Source organism: Trematomus bernacchii, unplaced genomic scaffold, assembly GCF_902827165.1.
Source record: "Trematomus bernacchii unplaced genomic scaffold, fTreBer1.1, whole genome shotgun sequence".
Classification (NCBI taxonomy): domain Eukaryota; kingdom Metazoa; phylum Chordata; class Actinopteri; order Perciformes; family Nototheniidae; genus Trematomus; species Trematomus bernacchii.
Genome location: NW_022987547.1, coordinates 8015183 through 8036577, shown reverse-complemented (window position 1 = coordinate 8036577; position 21395 = coordinate 8015183). Strand labels below are relative to the sequence as shown.

At 39.1% G+C, this 21395-nt stretch overlaps 1 protein-coding gene across 3 annotated transcripts in view; it reads right to left on the bottom strand.

Moving 5' to 3' along the window:
- ccbe1 (collagen and calcium binding EGF domains 1) overlaps positions 1 to 16692 on the bottom strand; it is a 36359-nt gene extending 19667 nt beyond the window's left edge. For 2 of the 3 annotated variants that reach the window (XM_034123302.1, XM_034123304.1), the window contains exons 1-2: positions 16024 to 16234; positions 15860 to 15940 (exon numbers count right to left, since the gene is read on the bottom strand). In XM_034123302.1, coding sequence (XP_033979193.1) covers positions 15860 to 15940; positions 16024 to 16127 — 185 coding nt within the window. In that variant the 5' untranslated portion in view covers positions 16128 to 16234. Of the gene's footprint in view, positions 1 to 15859; positions 15941 to 16023; positions 16235 to 16618 lie in introns of those variants that run through there. The other variant, XM_034123303.1, reaches the window with a different exon arrangement.
- Positions 16693 to 21395: the final 4703 nt, after the last annotated feature.

The following is a 21395-nucleotide window of genomic DNA, read 5'->3' as shown; positions in this document are numbered from 1 at the left end:
GTGGAGGCTTATTTGTCTTGCAGTGATATACAATAACATGTCTGCATTCCACAATAGTTGAATGCTTGTGGAAGAGGGGAAGCATAACCTCCACAGCCTGTTCATGCTGAATGATGTAGATGAGGGGTGAAATACTAATCAACTATTTCAGGGTATATTGTCTCCACACTATTTTAATACTATTAACTCTTGATTCTGTCGTTGAGAGTCCTCTACAGCTCAGACGTTGCTCTTTCTTGTTCTGTCCTCTAACTATTTCATTTCACAACTTGTTTTCAGTGATACACCTTGCATTATTGTTCTCGCATTGTTTTGCATCAATGTGGGATATATTAGCCAGCAACATATTTGTGGTCCTGGAATGAAGAAGATACACTTTCCTTCCAGTAAAATGTTTCGCTCCAACAAGATGTCGTTTTTTGTTCAAGACCATGGTGGGTCCTGCCAGGCATTTGGTATTAGTCAACTGACTGTTGTGCAAAACCTGCAACAAAGCCATGAGCCATTTAGTATGTGTTCACAAAACCATGTGTTAAATCAGATGTCTCTTCATCAACAATACCTCAACTAGCCATATCTTTAAGGAAGTTTAAGTGCTGTCACTTTCATATAAACCCTCTCAGTCAAGCTTAGCCACACACATACAGTACAGACACACAAAAAAACACACACACAGTTTTAGGATCCCATAGTGTATTATAAACAAATTAACACATGTGCACTGCGGTCTGTAAGGCGTCCTGGTTTGGACGTTTATCCTGGAGATTCACATTATGTAATTTAGAAATAAAATTCCAGCCTGTCAAAATGTGTCCTATTTCTGTAAGCACACACTGGTCGTCATGACAATACAGTTAAGCAACACATTAGCAATTCCAGAAGTAGACAAAATATAGTAAATCAAGAGGGACAGTCAGTGCTGTATCCAAAAACACAACTCTGAGGAGTTTATGGGAACACATTAAAAGTACAGAGCGTACGTCTTCAGAATGCTTGGATACCTTTGTGTTTTCCAAATCTCCAAACTGAAAACTACTCCACTCCTGGAAAGGTCATGAATGCTGCTAAAAATACCACTCTCATAAGAAATATAAAATGAGACATCTGTGATTGTTGCAGGCCATAGTTTTCTCTTTAGTGGAAGACTGATTCCTATGCACTAACATTCCTCAACATGTGTTTCTGTTATTCAGCTATGCTGTATTATGTCCCGTTATTAAAAGTGATTATAATGTAATTACAGGAGATTGTTTTGAGATGCCATAAAAGGTAAACGGTGTTGAAGAAATATCTTTTTCCACAAGCTGATAACGGTCTGTTGGAAGCGGGCCATTAAAGACAACAGTTGTAGAATTATAACCCCTGAGCACTTAGCAGTATAACTCAGTGTGAACACTAAAGGGACATTTCATAGACTGAGGAGTCCAACAACAACTAAGCTGTGCAAGAGCTTCATTCAAGCACGGAAATGAGTAAGCAGGAGGGCGTTACAGAGAAAGTTGTTACTGGCACACAATACTATGACGTCAAAAACAAATATTATGTGTTTCATATCTAATGGTATGTGCAAAGGTGAGTTTTGCAGAGAAAAGTAGACCCATAACATAATTCACACGTACCTAGAGTTATTCCACCATTTGCTTTTTGAGGATTGATTGAAAAAAGTTACTTATTTTCAAGCTGCATTTCTAGCTAATAAGGGACAGAAGAAAATCAGAGAAAGCTGCCAAACACACAGCCAGACACCTGATATTTTACTGTATCACGTTATACATCTGGCTAATGTTATAAAACAACAGCCGACTTCCAGCAGGCACACAGCGACATCAACCCATTGGAATCCATAAAACTAAAACTGTGAGCTTAATGAAGCTAAAAGGCTCAATAGAGCGAAATGTCTCTGTGGGTTATTCACTAAAAGCAAACAATTTTTACATTACATTGTATCGTTATATGCAAAACACTCAAACGAAAAGTCACGAATCCTTTACTTACTGGATGACGCAATCCTGCTGAGGTCCCAATTATTCAAAGGGGCAGTTATATACTTATATTATATTATATAATTGACATATATCCTCTTGGAAAATATCCTCTCTTGTTTAAAAAATGCTTTGTGCTTTGCTCTTTCCATCAGTATCATGGTGAGTGCATATACGTCTGCACAGAGAAATGATGGCGCCCCATCACTAACATGGTACATTAACATAACCTATTGGTTAATGACTGTGAACTCAGTGTTCACGGCCCGTGACAGTCACATAGCTTTGGTACAATACCCCTTGGTAAGGCCCCTCATTTAAAATAAATAAGCAGTCTGGTTAGAAAATTGTGCAAACGCATCGCTCAATTTAATGTAACTAATTCAAAACTCTGCTTTTAATTCTTGCCCTTTTGTTTTCATGTTCTCTCTTGTGACACAATGGTAACGGGAGGGCCTGGTCATTTAAAAAAAGAGTAGGAAAATATGCTGTTGAGCATGTAGCAACACAATTATGTCACAAGTTGAAAGCAACTGTTGCTGCTACAGCACTGTCATCGTGGGTATTGAAGTCTAAGTTCAACATTTTGAGAAGTACACTGATTTATTTTCTAGCAGTAAGTTAAGTTGAAAGATTGATCCACTCTCGTATTTAAAGGTTGAATAGGAAGCCAGTCAGCAGCCAGTTAGCTTAGCTTTCCAGAAGACTGAAAAAGAGAGGAAACGACTTGTCTGGCTCTGGGCAAAGGTAACAAATCAGTCTACTGGCACCTCTAAAACCAATCTGTACAAACAAGACTTTCACAGTGAGCGCATAATACAGCTTGGCTGTGGTGGGAGGTTAGCCCTATGAAGAGCAAGCATCAGTCCTTAAAACCTGAAAAGAGTTTGCATTTCTACACTTCCAATGACCTCATCCCAAAATCATTGGATTTTTTGAGTTATCGATAAATTGACTGAAATGGAGCCTATAGTTATCAAGCTTAAGAGATTGTAATGTTTTGACCTACAATATAGAGTACACAACTCTGCAGTTGGCTTAGTGGGGATGTTAAGTTGGGGAACAGTGGTGTAGTTTAATATTGTAGTATCATAAACCTTTGCTTGCTAAAGAGCTTATTTTATGCCATTATCCAAAAATCCCATTGACTTTTTGACCGGAGAACCAGGGCGACACTAACTTCCAAGTATGTCTATTCAGCACTCTAATGAGAAAGGATTACTGTTACAGTACATGGCAACTGAACAATGACCATGTTTTGTGTGGTAGAAAAGGGTCACTTGAAATAAGGACCTCTCCACACTCTGCAATTCATCTGCTGTTAGCAGCTACTTTGGACGTGTACACCACTCCTGCTGTGCTGGCATCTGCAACATTATCCAACAAAACCAGCAGTTTTTAAGTGACTCACAGCGGCAAAGCACTTTAGCTCCGCTCAGCTTTAGCGGGCAGCTGGAGCCAAAACACAACCAGTCAGCTTTAGCAGAGGCAGCCCTCGCTCTGTTGCCTTTCCTCAGTGGTGTTCCAGACTCAAACTAATCGGATTTGACTCTGGCTAGATTCTATAAAATGTGTAAAGTAATCCATTATGAAATCTATCTGCTTTAATGTCACATTTTTACTTGAGATCTCACATTTTCATTTAACTTTCACTTAAAAAGTACAGAAGTGCGTGTGATGTCTCTGATACTGACACCTCAGGAAATGATACAGAGCACGGCTGTCTGTGGCCTGTTACTCTAAACCGTCATCAAACCTTCCATGTGTTTCTAACTCAAACCATTCTATTGAACAAAGGCCAAATATACCAAACCCCCTGAAACACTGAGGTTACTGTGAAGGAGTGAATCCTCCACTTCAGGGAAATGTTTAAATAATCTATTAATTTGTTATTATTAACAGATTAAACAGTTCATTATGCTAACAGAGTGGTAAAAGCTGCTGAAAAAGGCGCTGCAATATGAATAGTCATACTACTCAAATGGTGCCAAAGAGATTTTAGGAAAACTGGTCCCTGAGGAGTTTGCCTCCTGAAAGGTAAAATAAAATAAACAGTAGTTTATGAGGGATTATTTGCCCTTAAAATTAAACATATTTCATCCCAATTAAGAAATGTAAGAATCACTCCAACAATATTTATCAAAATGTTAAAAGCAGAATAGAAGTTTAAAAAAATATTAAAAAGGTACGATTTTTTAAAAAAGAGATCAATCAATTTATGATTCAATTTAGCGACATAATATTAGAACATGAGAGAAATGAATACATTTTACGAGTTATTGTAATAAGTATTTTCTTTCAGTGTAATTGTACATTTACATTTTTCCCTTCACCTGATGGGTTAGGGTTAGTGTTTTCATACAATTACATGTGTAAGTTAACTGTCTGGTAAATGTTGTACGCTAGCCCATTAAAGGCTCTGTGATTTTCATGTTATTTTAAAACTTGCATGTAACGAAATGTAATCTTCTGTCAAGGGATTTCACATAGCATTGAACCCGCATTAGTAACACAGATTATAATTGAAAATAACGCTTATTAATGTGCAAGTTTCCTTTAGAATTAAACATATCCGGCCTTCTTGGGTGTAGAGGGTATGGTATGTAGTGGGCATGAGGTGGGGGAGTTAAAGTCTGAGTTATTAAGGCAGCATGATGTAGCTCACAGCTGTATAACATAGCATGACAGGTGGACAAACACACTGGTGGTGGTGGTGGTGGTGGTGGTGATGAATAACATTACATTAAATTACAGCTGACTCACAAATATTGGATTTCAGCAGCATACAAGCAACATTTGCAGTCGAGGGGGAAACATGTGCACTGCAAAAAATCAACAAACATGAAGCCCCTTTTCCAAAATGTGTTATTAATATTGAATGCAACAGCTGTTTACAATTAAACATGAAGGACTGCTGTGCTCACTGGTGCGGGCAGCTCGTCTTTTGGCTAGCTGCTGTTCTTCTTGACTGATAAATTAGCACCTTATTCTTTGCACGTATGGGAGCATAAATGAAGGCTTCAAACGGTCCGACTGTGAATAACAATTAGGTACAAAAAAATGCATTTCAAGTTTTAACACAAGCCCATTTACCTGTCAATAACTTTGTGTGTTTCAAATTGTGTTGGTACAATTACTGTTTTCCATTCAAAGTGCTGCTATATTATTATTTTATTGAATGTTCCTCTGTAGAATAGAATGTTGAAAACAACTCAAGCTTGCTCTTGGATATACAGAGCAGAGGCATGGAGGCATTAAAACCATAACCTGTGGTTTACATATCACCACATCTCTTAACCATCGCAAAACCACAGCGTGACCAAAGCGTGACCACACTACAGTTCTCCATGGAAAGAAACAGATGGGTAAAGGAGCAACAGCCAAAAGAAACAATAGAGGGATTACAAAAAAAATACTTAATATCAAAAGAAAAAGTAGCTATGTGGATTAAAGAAGTACAAAATACGTGTGATCCTAAAAGAACAAGGTGAATGTGACACAGAAACTCTCAAAGATCACAGAAACTAAATACATCTTGTAGGATCATTTATCTAATTTAGGATCTACTATTATTAAAATACCATTATTAACACAGGTGCCAATTTCTTATATCTGTTTCTGTGTGAGCACACATGTACACATATGACATTACTCTATTTCAAAGTGCACTATAGGTGAAAAGAGGCCGTATGGATTCACTGTAGTTAGACATTTGATTTATGGTAATTCCTTTTCCCATTTACAGTAGATATCCAGCTACCCCACAGCCTGTACAAGCCTTTGAAGAGGTGGAGGCTTTGACAGATGTAGAATATCCATCTCCATTTACAGCCGTGCGGCAAATACAGAAAAACTACTGTAAGGTGTTGAATAATGTGTACTCTGGGCAGCAGTTGTCAAACTTTTCTGATAACACGTTTTTTATTAAGTGAGAACACTCAAAGTCATGGTCTTTACAGCAAAGGCATGTTTCATATTACTGTCTTCTTTCCAAATGGAAACAGATGGCAACATGCATTTGTAAGGAACTCAATTAAATGACTCTCTGACAGCACTGCATTACTGAAAATGTAAGCATTTATTTTTAGAATCTGAAAAAAACTACAGACTACTAATCATTTTGAGAAAGAAAAATAACACACAAAATAAATAAAACAGAAGTTGAAAAGATGTTAGAGCATAATTATTGTCCTGGTGTTAGAAGTTTTGGTTAAATCAATATTAATTAATTAATCCAAAAGCCAAGTTATGGAAGTGTACTCTATGTATATTTCTAACACACCACATGAGTTCATGAAAACAAATAAATAAGAGGAGAGAGAGAGGATGTTTGCTGCTGCTTGTGCTCCACATCTGTCACTCAGGAATGCTCCTTTACACTAACATGTCCTCCCGCGCTCTCACGACCATCACTTACACTTCACTGCATCTTCCTCTAAAGAACAGGATGGGGTAACATCCTCTACCGAATAGGCCATGTCACCACTTCACAAGTTGTTGACAAGACTTTGGCTAAACACCTCTTTTACATGTCATTTAAAATAAAACATATTTTGTTAAAAAAATGTGTAACATATCACCCCCTATGGGAGCAAAGATGAATGATGAATGTAAATCACTTTAAAAAACCTTCCTCCACCTCCCACTCACAACATAGTTCAGCAGTGACTGTGAGAACTTCCAGCAGCACACTCATGTATTAATGACCGGACCTACAGAAATTACTCACCACCAATTGGCTCGACTTCTGTAACAATATTATTCACAACAATATCCTGCAAAGTGTGACACCATTAAAGTGACGCACAATAATAAGGGACTATTAGTGCATGTGCTTTGAATTATAACATGAATAATATTTTTATGGGACAGAGCAATATTTGATGTATTCAAGCACAGGCATTTGCTGAAACAAGTGATAACCATAAATAAAGTTGATGAGTGACTGATATTGTGTATTTGTATCATCTCCACCAGGGTATCATGCATTTGGTCATGACTGCTTTTGTCCACAGCTCATATAAATATGAAATGCATCAAGTTGGTCTTGTTAGCTTGATTAAAAAAAGAAGATTGGTAAGGTATTTCTTATAGAGGTGTATTAGGTCTATCGGCCCAGAACTGAACATGCAGGTGCATCTGATCTCCCCTGTGCAGGGTATTCTCTAAAGTGTACATGCACATGAGCACATACGTACTGTAGGCACATCATTTATCATAAGTGTTAATGGGCAGAAATAACAAACAATCAAGTAATGCACTCGGTAACCTGCTTGTTCAGGGCCCTAGGGGCTCCAACTACAGTCCTTTCATACGGACTGAAAATGATCCGAGCTAAATTCATAGGCCGCTGGATGATCCATCCACTTATACTGTTGTCTGAAATTAAGTAAACAAATTATACACTGGATAAATGACACTTTACTGTAATTGACAGTATGAATTTGAAAGTATCAGTTGTTTGAAAAGGTGTCCCAGAACCAACATATGCTTTCTTTTAGGTGTTAAGTCCCTCCAGCAGCCTGAGAAGTAATAATGACTCTTGCCTGAGTGGATCAATCAAAACATTAACACTGCTTCTCTGATGAAGGTACTCTAACCTTAAACCCTTTCCAAACAAAGTTGTGTTCATACTTAAATGTAACCACATTTTTACCATAGCCTTATCAGATTGTAACACCGGTTTACTTTTCCAAACAGTCATTTGTCATGTTTTTGTCTAATGCTGTTAAAGGCGCCAGATCAGAAATCTCTTATCTGTGTGGTCTGGATTGTAATTACAAACATAATGTGTTATTTTGGGAAGAGATGAGAGGAAAAACTGTTCAATCAACCGCCCCTTTATCTTCAAGTTTATTTGTTCTGCTCATGATTCATCAAATTGACCTATCTTGGAGAATGAAAGGAAAGATTGTCAGAAGGACGATTCTGCACCTGGTCGGCACTAAGAGTAAAGTTGCTGACTCATCTATGTGTCAACAAAAAGACAACGTTTTTCCTAGCATTTCATTATAGGTTTTATAGTATTTTCAATCAGACAGACGGTGAACATAAGCTTAGTCCCACAGCTGACTTCGTCTGCCTGAGACACTTTCCACATTCAGCTGTGCGGGAGCTGTCATTGAAGAGTAACACCGAAGGTTCATGTCAACTCTACAGTACAGCCTCTGTTACACAGTCTACTTCAGTTAACAGGCTACATATCCTCTTTCTCAAAATTGATAGAAAACAGATGTTGATGTCTTTTTTTTTTACCAGACATTAGGTATCATTTCTGGGATACAGTTTATGATGAGTTTGGGATGAATCAGACCCCAGTCTTATGGTTGTGTTGGTTCTTTAGCACATGTGTTCCGCAGTTTGTAAAGGCACACTTGTAATGCCTTTTAACAATAGAGTTTCTTATGTAATGTAATGGTTTACCTTTTACAAGCACATTTACTTTTATTATTCAGTCAAAAGTAACACAATGCTGGGGATCAGTGCATGACAGGAACCGTAAATCATTTCAGGCATTTTTGATTAGCATGATTGTCAGCTGTCTTTCTGCATCTACTGAGGTTTATTCCGGTACACTCTGTTTCACTCACAAGAGGTGTTGAGAAACAGTTTGGACTTATTCCAGACTCCTTCCTCAGTTGACTTATTTTGGTGCATTCTGTCTTCTCAAAATGCTTAACGTTGCTTACAATGTTTTCATTCCTAAAAGGCAATTTGTGTTTTGAACTAAATCAGAAAGCTCTGTTAGTAAATCCAGATGTGTCTTTAATAAATCTAAAATATTCCTGCTTTGCCACATAGCTCTTGTGTTTACAGTGGAAACCACTACAAAGGCTTTTTACAAGAGAACAACAGCTACAGCAAGTGTATTTTTAGTTTCTGTTTAGCTTTAGTGATATCTTTCAAAATCTTTTGACATGAATTATCCTATATTATTATAGGGAGGCTGTGGCGCAGTGGACTAGTGCGTTGGTGTTCGGATCAGGGGGGCACAGGTTCAAACCCCACTGCAGTCAGCATGTCGTTGTGTCCCTGGGCAAGACACTTCACCCCAAATTGCTCCTATGGGGATTGCCCACAGTATTGAGTATGTAAGTTGCTTTGGATAAAAGCGTCTAACAAGTAACATCTAATGTAATGTAATCCTGCTGATTTTTCTGTACAAACAAGATTTGACAAGCATATTTATCAAGAATGATCCTCTGACGCATTTCCAGTAGCACCGGAGGTGGTTGATAATTGGGCTTGTAACTAATGAAAAACACCTAAAGCGAATGTGTAAGACCAATAGTAATCATTTTCTATTGCCTAATATTTGTCCTCTTGTTCAACTGCAATCATCTGTTTACCTGCAGAGGGTTTTTATTCTTTTATCCTGGAATAACCCCTGTATTTAATGACAAATTATAAATGCAAAACTGTTGTATAAGTTCAATGAGAACCTCAGAATGAGCATCATTTGGCATCTATTTGAAAAGTTCCCAACCTTATTAAATATCTACGCTACAATACTGGATGTGTGCCCTCAGTAGAAGTGCATCGAGTAACAATATAACATGGGGGCTTTCCTGAGTTACATGTTTTTCCACCAAGAAATTCCCCTGAAAGATGCCACTCGTATGCTGTCCATAAATCAGGGCTCATAGTAGCAGTATCAGCTGTAGTAGCACAAAAGGACAAGGCATAACTAACCAGGGTCTGCTGAACTCCTTAAGCTGTGCCACAATATTTTAAATACTGTCTACAGCCACAATTCATGGAGCTACGTTCACTGGAGGGATGACAATATGGCAGCAGAGAACCCCAAGTGTATTTCTCGTGTTGAAAGCTATTTGAATTTGGGAGCAGAAGTCCAGCTGAGAGGATTATTCCAAGGAGCAGAATACATTTTAAATTTGATGTGAAAACCAGATTTGAAACTAAGGAGACAAGCTTTTTCGCCAAGTTGAATAATCAGACTTTAGCGATAATTTCTTTGGAACTGACAAGTGTTTGAAATACTGCCTGCAGAATCACAATATAAATACATTTCTCATTTTGCAGTCAATGGAAAATCGAAAGAAATACCTCTGAACAAATTCCACTGAACTTTATTGGAAGGAATTGATAGGGACATTTACGGGACACAAACAATGCCGTTTGGATATGCCAAGTGCATGAGAAGTATCATGACTATCATGTCTCACAGGGGGGCCGTAGAAATGTTATCCTCAGTTTACTCACTGCGTAACCCAGAGTTTCCCCTGAATTCCTTAGCTGGGGGGGGGGGGGGCAAAATGCTTAGTAAGACATTTGGAAAGATAACAAGGCAACAATTACAAATGTCGCACGCCAATTATATAAAACTGGTGCAGCTGTAGAGTGAAAGACTGCCCCTCACCATGCTCTGCTTCTTTTCCTTTACAGGGAAGGTAAGGCCGACATCGTATACACAATAAATCAGGCCAATGTAATCACTGTTTCATGTACCCTCTTGTCACCAAGAGAAGTTATAAACAATGGTTATTAATGTGCCTCCATCCTATGATGGTTAACACATTGGATCTGGCTCTTATCTTGGATTTTCAGGGATGTCATATGATACTTTATCTCAGCCGCTAAAAAAACGTCTACCTCTTGAGTAATCTGCTCTGAATTGACGGTGTTAACAGCACACAAACTAAAAAACAATCAATCTTTAGTATAACGATATCATAAATATATTTTCTGTCGCTTTGTACTGCCAACTGATGAATTGATTTAGTGTAAAGTAGTTTATGATGTGACAAATGTGCTGTTTGCTAACAGCCGCTGTCCGGTATGTTTTCCCCAGGGGGTCCGTCTCACAAAGCAGGATTATGAGGTTAGCTGGATAACTGCTGAGTAAAACCTGGAAGCCTATCAACTCTGCAATATGGACTCAAATAAAAACGTTTTCTAGGTTATACTCAGCGTTATAGTGCAGCTAAGTCAGTAATGTGCTTTGTGACACAAGCCGCAACATTCTCTGGACACAGAAAGTGATGGGTTGTTTTAAACCGCAACTGTGGTTTGGATTAGAATGCACTGTGAGGTTCAAGAGAATGGTAAGCATTACCAGTCACCAGCCATACCAGCCAAACTAATAACACAAAGTCACCAACAGAAAGACAATAGAAAACCTAACAGTTCCTAATCCATGTTACTGTCAATTCTGATTCAAACTGATCTCTGGGAGCTACACTGGAAAACTCAACAGCAGTGACCGCTTAGCACTCAAGATGTTGCCAAACTGGAACAAACAGCACACACCTTATCATTTTAATCAGACCCTGTTTTGGCTTTTTGAAAAGTATTTGTGTTGCAATCTCAGGCATTCATGATTTACAGTAAGTGCAACTTCTGGAACAAACTACACAACCTCTCACATCTTATTGTAAGCCAAGCAAATCATTTGCATATATTTTGAAGCCTGAAAATGCTGAATCCTTATAAAGAAACCCACATGTGACAATCTCTACATAAAATAGCCCAGAAAGACAGAGAGAAGAATGCGCCTGCACTGACAGTGAGACAGATATGGTCCGAGTCAGCTGAGGCCCTGCTACTTCTCTTGTGCTGTGACATATGCTCTCTGGGTCTCTGGTGTCTCTGGTGTCTCCTCTGATCCCTTTCACAATATGATAAATGCTGCAAAGATGAGCGTTAAACTGTGCACACAGAGGAACGCCATGGTCAAAGGGGCCTGTTTCAACATGTCTTCAAGTGGTCCTCTCCTCTTCCGCTAGTCCTACCAAAGACTTGAATTTCAAATAAGATTTGCTTTCTTGCAAAGAGAAGGTCGATGCCACTAAATGTGCTATGTTACAGGGATTGTGTAAAAAAAAAAGAAAAGGATGAGTACTGTGTGTAGGGAAGGCTGGATGTATATGTATGTATATACTAGAACTAGAACATAAATATGTTAAGAAGAACAAGGATTCCTCTAAAGAAGCAAGACATACTAAGTGTTCAGATTAACATATTTCTATTTCAATATCCAGGGTGGTGACCACAATAATAAAAACAAAGTAAGAAAAACCTGTGCACCATAGATTTTAAGGGCCATTAAACTCCTAGAGCACAGCTACAACGTTGACATAAATATAACACATTAAAATAAAACAACTAAATAGAATAGAATAAAAGTAAATGGGCAGACGCACTGTTACTCTACAAAGTGCCTAATAAATGCCATAAGGACGATATTTTCTTTTGGCAACTCAATCTTTCCAACTCAAATCAAGTTTGGTTCCCTTTGAACTACATGACTGCAATTTGAAAAAAAACATGCAGTACGCAAAGAAAACATTCACCTAGTTAAATTCAGATTATTAATTGGAATATTTGGCACTACAATAACACTTCTTAACCAACAATTACAGAGCTCATGCAGTCATCAGCTCATGGCGTGCAGGTGAACCGAAATGCACCTATTGCCTTGGCTCTTTTAAATAAACATTGTGGGAAACAACTGTGGCTGCAGCCAACAACCATAAACCAACATGATTATGTTAAGAATGTGTTTGAGATTTATAGATCCAACAGGATGTCACTGTGTGCTTGCACCACAGCCAGCAGTTTGTCAAGCAAAACCAACATGAAACCTCACCGTCCTCACTTGGAAAACTTATCAGAAGAGATTCTTTTACAATCTGGCATTTCTCTACTTCCAATTGGCTTTCCAGGAAAGGAAGAACAGAAATAGATTTAAAGCAAGATGATTGACAACATGTTAGAAATGAGTTCCCCGAATAAAAAGCACTGCATTCCCGCAAAGTTGTGTTTCAGCATTTACTAGGTGTCCATCATGTGTGGGGGAGTTGGGTGATTGACAATTGTCAAGTACAATTTCTTGATAAAATGATTCAACTTTCAGCTTGTATCCATCAAAAAAGCCAACAGGCATTTGTCAAACGTTGTTGCTGTACATTTTTCCTGCACCAAAATCAATACAAATACCTTAAAGGTCCCATGTCATGGCCATTTCTACTGATCATAATTCCATTGTTGAGGTATACTAAAATACATTTATATTGTGCAATTTTCCAAACTCACATTGGTTTCTCATACAGCATCTCTGTATAGTATGTGTATTCACTCTCCGTCCTAAACGGCTTGTTGGAGCTCCTGCCCCCCCCCCCCCCCCCCCCCCCCCCCCCTGTGAGCCCAGTGGCCGTTTGCGAGACAGCGAGACACAGCGAAACCCAGCGCGAAACACACACACACACCCCGCAGCCTGGCTGGGAGTTTGTGTGTGTGCCCAGTCTGAGTTCCGCTGTGTCTCGCCGACCCCACACCAGTGAGCCAGCTCAAAGTGTCCCGCTCCTTGCAGCAGCGAACCACGCAACGTCCCGCCGAGTGTGTGTGTGTGAGGAAGTCCGCGGATTGGTCCAAACGTAACGGCCGTTACGTTACGTTACGTCACTATACCCGAAATACGTCACTATACCCAAGAAGTAAAAAATGGAAAAAGAGAAATCCCCAACGAGGCGTTCTGGGGCAGTACAGGGTGTACTTTGAGGGTTTGTGATTCTGCAGACCGTTTATATGCATAAAAAGCTACATAACACACAAGGGGGCAGGTAATAACCAGAAAAGCATGACATGGGACCTTTAAAAGCAGCGGTTTTCAAAGTGTGAGGCACGCCTCCCTGGGGGGGGGGCGCCAGAGAGCTTCAGGGGAGGCGCAGCGTGAGAAAAAAATGACGAGAAACAGTTCAATCTAGCTAGTTGACTTCAGCTAACTTTATGCGAGCAGCAACATGGATCGATTTTTAGTGAAGTTACCTAAAGTGAGAGAGGAGACAGCGTCTGGCAGAAAACGTCACTTGCACACTTTTGGCTGTCTGTGGAGACCGAGTTCCCCCACCTCGTCAAAAAGGCTGTAAAAGTGCTCATTCCCTTCTCCTCCGCCTACCTGTGTGAGTGCGGGTTTTCCGCATTGACTTTGATCAAAAGCAAGTACCGGTCAAGCAGGGGCGGATCTACCTGGATGGCATGGGGTGGCAACTGCCACCCTAAAAATAGCCTTGCCACCCCAGTTGGCAGCTTTGTTTTGAAATGAAAGTTGTGGCTCATCGGACATTTATGAGAGAAAATCCCTAATGTCCGAGTGCAAGTGAATGCAGCACAAGACGCGAGCCTTGTAACCCCTCCCCCGGCCCTGGCGCGAGCGTGGAAATATGATTGGCGGCGATTTCATTTTAACGGGACGGCGCAAAACGAGAAGCATTCGGACCCAAGTAGACGAAAGGAATGAGGTATTTGCGGTCTACAAAGACAGAGAAGAGACTGTCAAGTTTGGCTGTACGCAGCATTGAATCAAAACGCACCATAGCTTTAGATCTTAATACGTTTGTGAGGCGTTTTGCTGAACAAGATGGTAAGCGCCGCATTCAGCTGTTATAGGCATGCCAACTTGATGCTCTGCTCACGGATGACTCGATGAGCATAACAAACTGTTAAAATGATGACCTTACGTGTGTAAATATTTTTTTTTCTTTGTGGGGGTCTGTTCCCAAAAAACAGTTATAAGTCCTGAGAAAGTCAAATAAGAAGGTGTGTAAAACTAGTAACCACTTTGATTTAACTAGGCCAGTAGGTAAGGGCATTCCACTGGATAATAATACCCCTGCATTATAGCGACAACAATAATAATAATAATAATAGCAATAATAATTGGGAGGGGGGGCACGGCTGTTCTTATGTTCTCTGAGGGGAGGCTCACCTTCCCACACTTTGAAAACCCCTGCCTTAAAGGAAACAAACAGTGGATATCTGAATTAATTTTTTAACCAACTAGCCCTTTAAAGTCAGTAGTTACAAGTTGTTTTCAACATAGCTCTGAGGTGGCCCCTTGAAATGAAGACAGATTAGGTTCTAACAACTTAATCCGTGTTCTCTGACAGGAGTGTTGCTGCGCGGAGACGCTGTGTCCACGGTGTCTCTGAACTCTGATCATTAAAACCAGTGTCAAAGCATAATAGTCCAATCTGAAGGCTTCTGGATATTTAGATTGCTATGAACTCTGATGTTCACAAAGGATGATTAAGAGGGAAATCCACCCGGGCGTCCCATAAAATCCCTGAAAGCCATTAGATACCTTATTATTTAATAACTCTAAAGTCTTCATGGAGTTATTTTTATATCTGCAAAAGCCTTTTTAGGAAGCAGACATTTTATAACTCATTTAAACATCCGACAGAAAGTACATTCATTGAAAATAATCACAAGTAAACCACGTCAACTGTAAAAATAAACATTGGAGGATGTTTGCTTATTTTGTTTTAAAGTTATAAGCAGTCTCAGGCAATACACTTTTGTGAACACAGCAACCAAGCACCATCTAATCAACATTCATGCTCTGAATATTTAAATGACTAGTAAAAAGTTATAATTAACATCACGTAGAGTAATATTTTGCAATAATTTTTGTGAACATAAACCAGTGGTAAAAGGTAACTAATTACATGTATTAAATTATTGTATTTAAGTATAATTCTGAGGTAACTTAACTTAAGTACTTCCATTTACTGCTAATTGAGCCCCAAGGATACATTCACAAGCATCCTGACAGTATATAGAGTAATTAAAATAGGCTCCACTTTTACCATCTGCAACATTAAAGTGATGAACACATTAATGCAACAACAATTATATTGCAATCACATAATCATTTGAAATGGGACATTCTGCATAATGAGTACTTCTACTTTAAGTATATTTTGATGCATATAATTATGGATTTCAGTTAAATTAAAGTTGTAGTAAGCTATAACTACTTAAGTGTAATATCTAATGCTTTCTTCTCTGCAGCTTGATCATTTCACAGCATTATAACCCTTTTAAGTTGAACAATAACTAAATTCCTCCCTTACCTGTAACATGTTGTAACTTCTCCACTCGGCTTCAGGCAGGGGTACTTTGTCGTGGAAATCTTATTCTCTGAGCACTCTTCACTGTGAAAGAAAACATTTTAAAGTGAGACATTTTTCTCTAACCTTATGCAAGTACTCTTCGTTTGTGTGCTGCAAATAATTACCCGTCACTGGCATCCTCCTCTTGGTAGGACCAGAGCAGACCTCCTGAGATGTACATGCAGGTGACGGCGAGCAGAAGAGGACTCCTGTTGTGGTTTAGTATCATCTCATCGGTCCAGACACCTGGGTGCTGCTGACAGTAATCCACACGTGTACTGATTACTCCTCACTGCTACAGCTTCAGGGAGTAGTGGTTAGCAGCGCGCGCGAGACCCTCCCACTCCTCGTGCTGCTGACTGAATGAACTGTCACTACAGCGGCGAGCTTAACTTCCCCAACTCCGTAGCCTACTTTTGACAGGTCATGCCAAGATTCAATATGAGTCAATATGTTCACTACATAGTAAAGGTTGGGAGAAAATAAAGACTTGTGACTTTTATCTTTGACTACATAACGTGTTTGTCGACAATTTGCAAGTAACACATTGAGACTGCGACTGTTGTTACAGTGTTAAGGTAAAACTTCACAGAAAACTGGCTCATAAGTTGTCTGCCTGTATAACCCTATGGTTTAACCACGTAAATACAAATACATATATTTTTGTAATGCTCCCTTAAACATATTTTAGCAAAGAAGTTTTCTGAAACATAAACATACCTTTTATTTTCTTCGTTAAACCGGTGAAAGTGACAGGAACGGAGCAGTTACTTTTACCCCATCGTTCACCCACGAGCTCTCTGTGCGTCATGACGGCTGCTCTCTGCTACCACCACGTGGCTGTTACTGAAATAACTCCTCAATAATAAAAATAGATACATATTAAAATAACTACAAGAACAAGTGCAAACCTTCTCTACTATGATAATAATGTGAGAAGTCAGATTTGGATACAACTCTATTCCTTCCCGTGTTTCAGTTAAATACATCTGACTAAACCAACACATTAAAAATGCATTGGTGGTCTAATATGAGCACACATTCATTTCAAATCATTCATTTATTGTACCTGTTTGAAGTTGTAAGCACACATTATTCATAAATTGATTTAACAAGATTTAATAAAATATTAAAGGGGCACCTGACATTTAGAGAATAACTTCTCAAGAGGAGACAACTGTTTCATTTTAACAGTGGCTTTCCCAAAGTTGAAATACTGAGTTCAATTGTGAAAAGTTAAGGATACTATATATAACTTTGGAGCTTAATCCATAAGAAACGATATCAGGTTAGCTTGGCCGCTTTGGTTTAAAGTATGACTGTTTTTTTACTTTTTATTAAATGCAAGAGCATCAGAAGGAACTAAGTACTAAGCAGTAACTTACATGCTCTGTTAACCCAAACTCACCATACTAACTTGCTCATTATTTAAATCAAGCTTTTTGAAAGGTATACTGTAGATAAGAAAGATTTCCCCCCAATATGTTGTTGACTATCATTTTGAATTGCCCATGACCTTTGTGTGACCTCTAACAGTAAGCCTGATCTGCAGTGAAAAAACACTGTTTACTGAATAAAAGGAACAAAATAAAAGAATGAATGACTGAATGAAGGAAACCTTTATTGACCTTAAATACATTTGCTTTACAAAAATAGCATGAAAGATGATCAAAAGAACATCAACAAGCATACAGGAAACCATATACTATAAAATAAAACAATCAAACACATCATAACAAGCATATATTAGTATATTGATAAAGGCTAATCAGGTGTGTGTTGAAGAAGGTGCCACATGCAGACTCTCTGATCAGAGCTTGTTAGGCAGTTGAATGCTGTGATGGATACATTATGTAAAGCCTTTTAACATCCACATCCTGGGCATGCAATGTATACCTTCCTCCTGAAGATAAAACTTGCAGAATCCAAAAGTTCTTCAGTTTCTCAGGAATGCAGTATGACATTACAGGGAGTTGGAAAGCAGATAACTGGAGAGCCTGTAAAGGATATCCCAGTGAAACAGGAGGACTGCGGTGTCACTTACAGCCACTATGGTAGCTTTTCAAACTGTGAGGTCATTCAGGTATGATTTACCTTTATTAAGAATATAACACTGGTCAGAATGTCTAATCAGGTGAAACGTAATACAGAATTTCCTCTCACATTAATGGTTTACTTTTTCCATTGAAAAGGGAATTGTACCTCTTACAATATCAATTACCAGAAAAATAGCACCTTGAGCTTGCTTCAAAGGGCCTGCTCAAGCATGACCATTTCAGTGGAAGGGAAAGCAGTGTTTCACCGATCCACCTGCTTCATTACATCAGAGCCTCTAAGCCTCAGCCACCGTCTGAGGTTGCAGTTCAGTTCCTGGCCACTTGATGGCCCTTTCAACCAAGAGATAGCACCCCCACCTCTTTCGCCACCACCGTCATCATTGCCCACAAAATGGATGACAGCTTTTAGAAATACCAGGGTGCGTCACGACTCTGAGGTGCACATGCTGTGCCATTTATGTTCCACCTGTTTGATGCCTCAGCAGCCCGAGAGGCAGAGAATGATCATGCCTTCAACAGCACAATTCATGTCGCAGGCTGATACTGTGTCAAAGCTGCAGGGCTAATAACCTCAAAACAATGTCTGGAAACATCCTCTGCCTTATGGATATGAAATAATGATCATCAATTTCCTGGAAGCAACAGAGAACAAAGGAAGCCTTTCACCCCTTACTATGTTCATGCACTTTATTGTCTGTTTTAGATAAATTAGTTTTATTATGCTGTCTTAGTTTCTGGGTTTAAGTGGTTAAAGATGGTTTGCTAGGACTGGGAGTGTTGGCATATTTGCTTTAATTGGTCCTTTGTTTTTGTGCATCTGGTTTCTGCATAATAAACTTTAAGGACATTTCAATCAAACACCATGATCTCATTACATTCTTTTTCTGTTCTCATTGTTTACCAAACCAGCATTAGTGTTGTTTCCCTGACCTAGAAGGATTCGTTAGAGCACATGTGGACTATTTCTTTTTCACTTAACAAAGTCACATCAAGTAAAACTCTTGCCCTATCTACTGCCGTGTTAGGGAAAACAAATGGACCTGAAATTAGATCAGATGGATGAAAAAGTGATCCAGGGAGAATGGACACAGTTGGTAGAGGTTTGTTGGGAAGAAAAACAAGCCAATAAAACTGTCTGTGATGGAACTTGGTTGTTTCTTTTGATTAAGGAGCTGTCTTCTGAGATCTCTACAAGAGGTTAAAAAGGTTAAGGGTGGAGCAGAACTATTGCTAACATTGGATGTGATAGTTTTGGGGTTGCATTCCACCAAATGGACTCAGTTTGCTTTTGGGTAAGAGAAAGACAAAAGTACACTGAATTGCTGCCCGATGAGAATATGTGCTGTGAAAACCAATTCAGTGCCTTGTAGGTCGCCGACACTGACATTGTCATTAACCTTTTCATGCTTAATGGATGCTTCATACTGCAGCAGTGGAATATTCACGAATATAGCCCGTTTTATCCTCTTAATACTCTCTCAACACATGGGGTGACAACGAGAATATTGCAGGGCACGAGCACCCTGTCATAACTCCCCTCTCTCCGTCTTTCTCTCTTTTCACAGTGCAGCACTGCAGTGCCTCTCTGCACATGCCCAGACAGACAGAGAGAGCCACAGCAAGTTTGAGCTCACTAGAAATATTAACAGGCTGCATCACAGACACATTCATGTACTCTTTCAAGCTATGCATGCATTATAAGCAAAAGTATTGTTTAATGAACCTGACAATGAATTATTCAATGGTAATTTTGAGATGTTAAAATGCATCAAGGGTGACACATTTGCTGTAGAATCAAACCTGTGACTTCTTATTTGCTGGGCTTTCCTTTGTGTCAAGGTCACTCTGCCTCCCACATGCTTTTTACAAAAACTGTCATAGGTTGTTGACGCTTTAATAGTCTCAAACTACCTCTCTAAAGTCTTACACTTAGTGAACTGTCAACGGGGGGGAGCCTCGCTGCGGGGAAACGGTGGACCTGTCGCCTGTCCGCCCCTGCCGGGACCGAAGTGGGCCGATCGGAGTGGCCCTACCGGCCCACTTTTGTACCGGCCCATCGGGATTCGTCCCGAACGTCCGGATGGCCAGTCCGCCACTGATTACATTGTTCACTCTATTTAACTATCTTTATAATGTATACAATAATGCAATACCAAGTTACATTAAACTATTACTAATACAAAATGAGAATAAATGTAGCTGGTTACCTAATTTTAAAACAGTTTTTTGTTGTTTTTCCATTTAGAGTAATCCTGGTGGATTAATACTCTTTTTTGCTTGTTTGCCATGGCAAAAGAATATGATTCATTTTGCTTGTTGAAACAGCTATGACAAACCATGCAATCAAGGAGGATACAAAATTGTGATTCAAAATCACTACTCACCAAATGACAAAATCGAAAAGAGAATAGGAGACATTTCATCTTAGAAGCGACAAATGGGTGTGTTGGTAAATCTGAAAATGTAAAGGAAAAACAAGTCGAAGGGAGATCTCTCATACTTGCATTATTTTATGGTTATTTTGCTGCATCCAACATATGAGAGTGGAGCTTATGGGGAAGATAAATCATCTGTAAATTATATTTAATATCAGATGAACAATAAATAAGACCGCCGTTACATTTGTTTGTTTGTATATTTTGTTATTGCTATCTCTATTACCCACATCCTTCTTAAGGCTAGATATAACTTACTGATCTCTTTTGCACCTCCATCTGTTTATGTATGGACTCAGAACTGCTTGATATATGCGCCCTCATGTTCCTACATTTTGTGTTTCTTCACACAGGTTTTCTGCTTTTGTATTTATTCTGTAAATCTTTTACCTTTAAAGCATGTTGTGCTTAAGCTTGAAAAAGTAATAAGTAAAGTAAATGATAATTATTACTGTTCATATTGTTATAATTCAAAGAAAGGTTGACATTTAAAATAAAACATTCACATATTCTCAAGGGCAATGAAACTGTTTGTTTGTGTTTTGACTGCTGATCCTCCCTCCATAATGACCATGGAGAGATCCCTTCCCAGTGCAATTTCAAAATAAGACGGGTTATACTTGAAAAAACCAAACCCATAGACAATGATGTATAACCCAGCTTATAATACAAGGAAAACCTATTATAATACATAATGTAGCTGTTCACATCTTATATTTGTTTTCTTTTTGGGGTTTTACAAAAGTATCATGGGTAGATGTTCTACAGCAAGCCAATCAGGAAAGCAAAGCAGAGCAAATGGAGCACAGCCATCATCACTTTGGCTCTCACTCCTCCACTGTTGTGGCAGCAGGTTAATACAGAGATTTATTCCTGTCATCTCAGTGAGAACGATTTTCCCCAACCACATGTCACTGTGACTCTCCCGCTCTCTCTCCTCTCTCTCGCCTCTCTTTCTTCACATGCACCAGCTGCTCAAAGGTTCACTGGTGAGTCACATAAGGT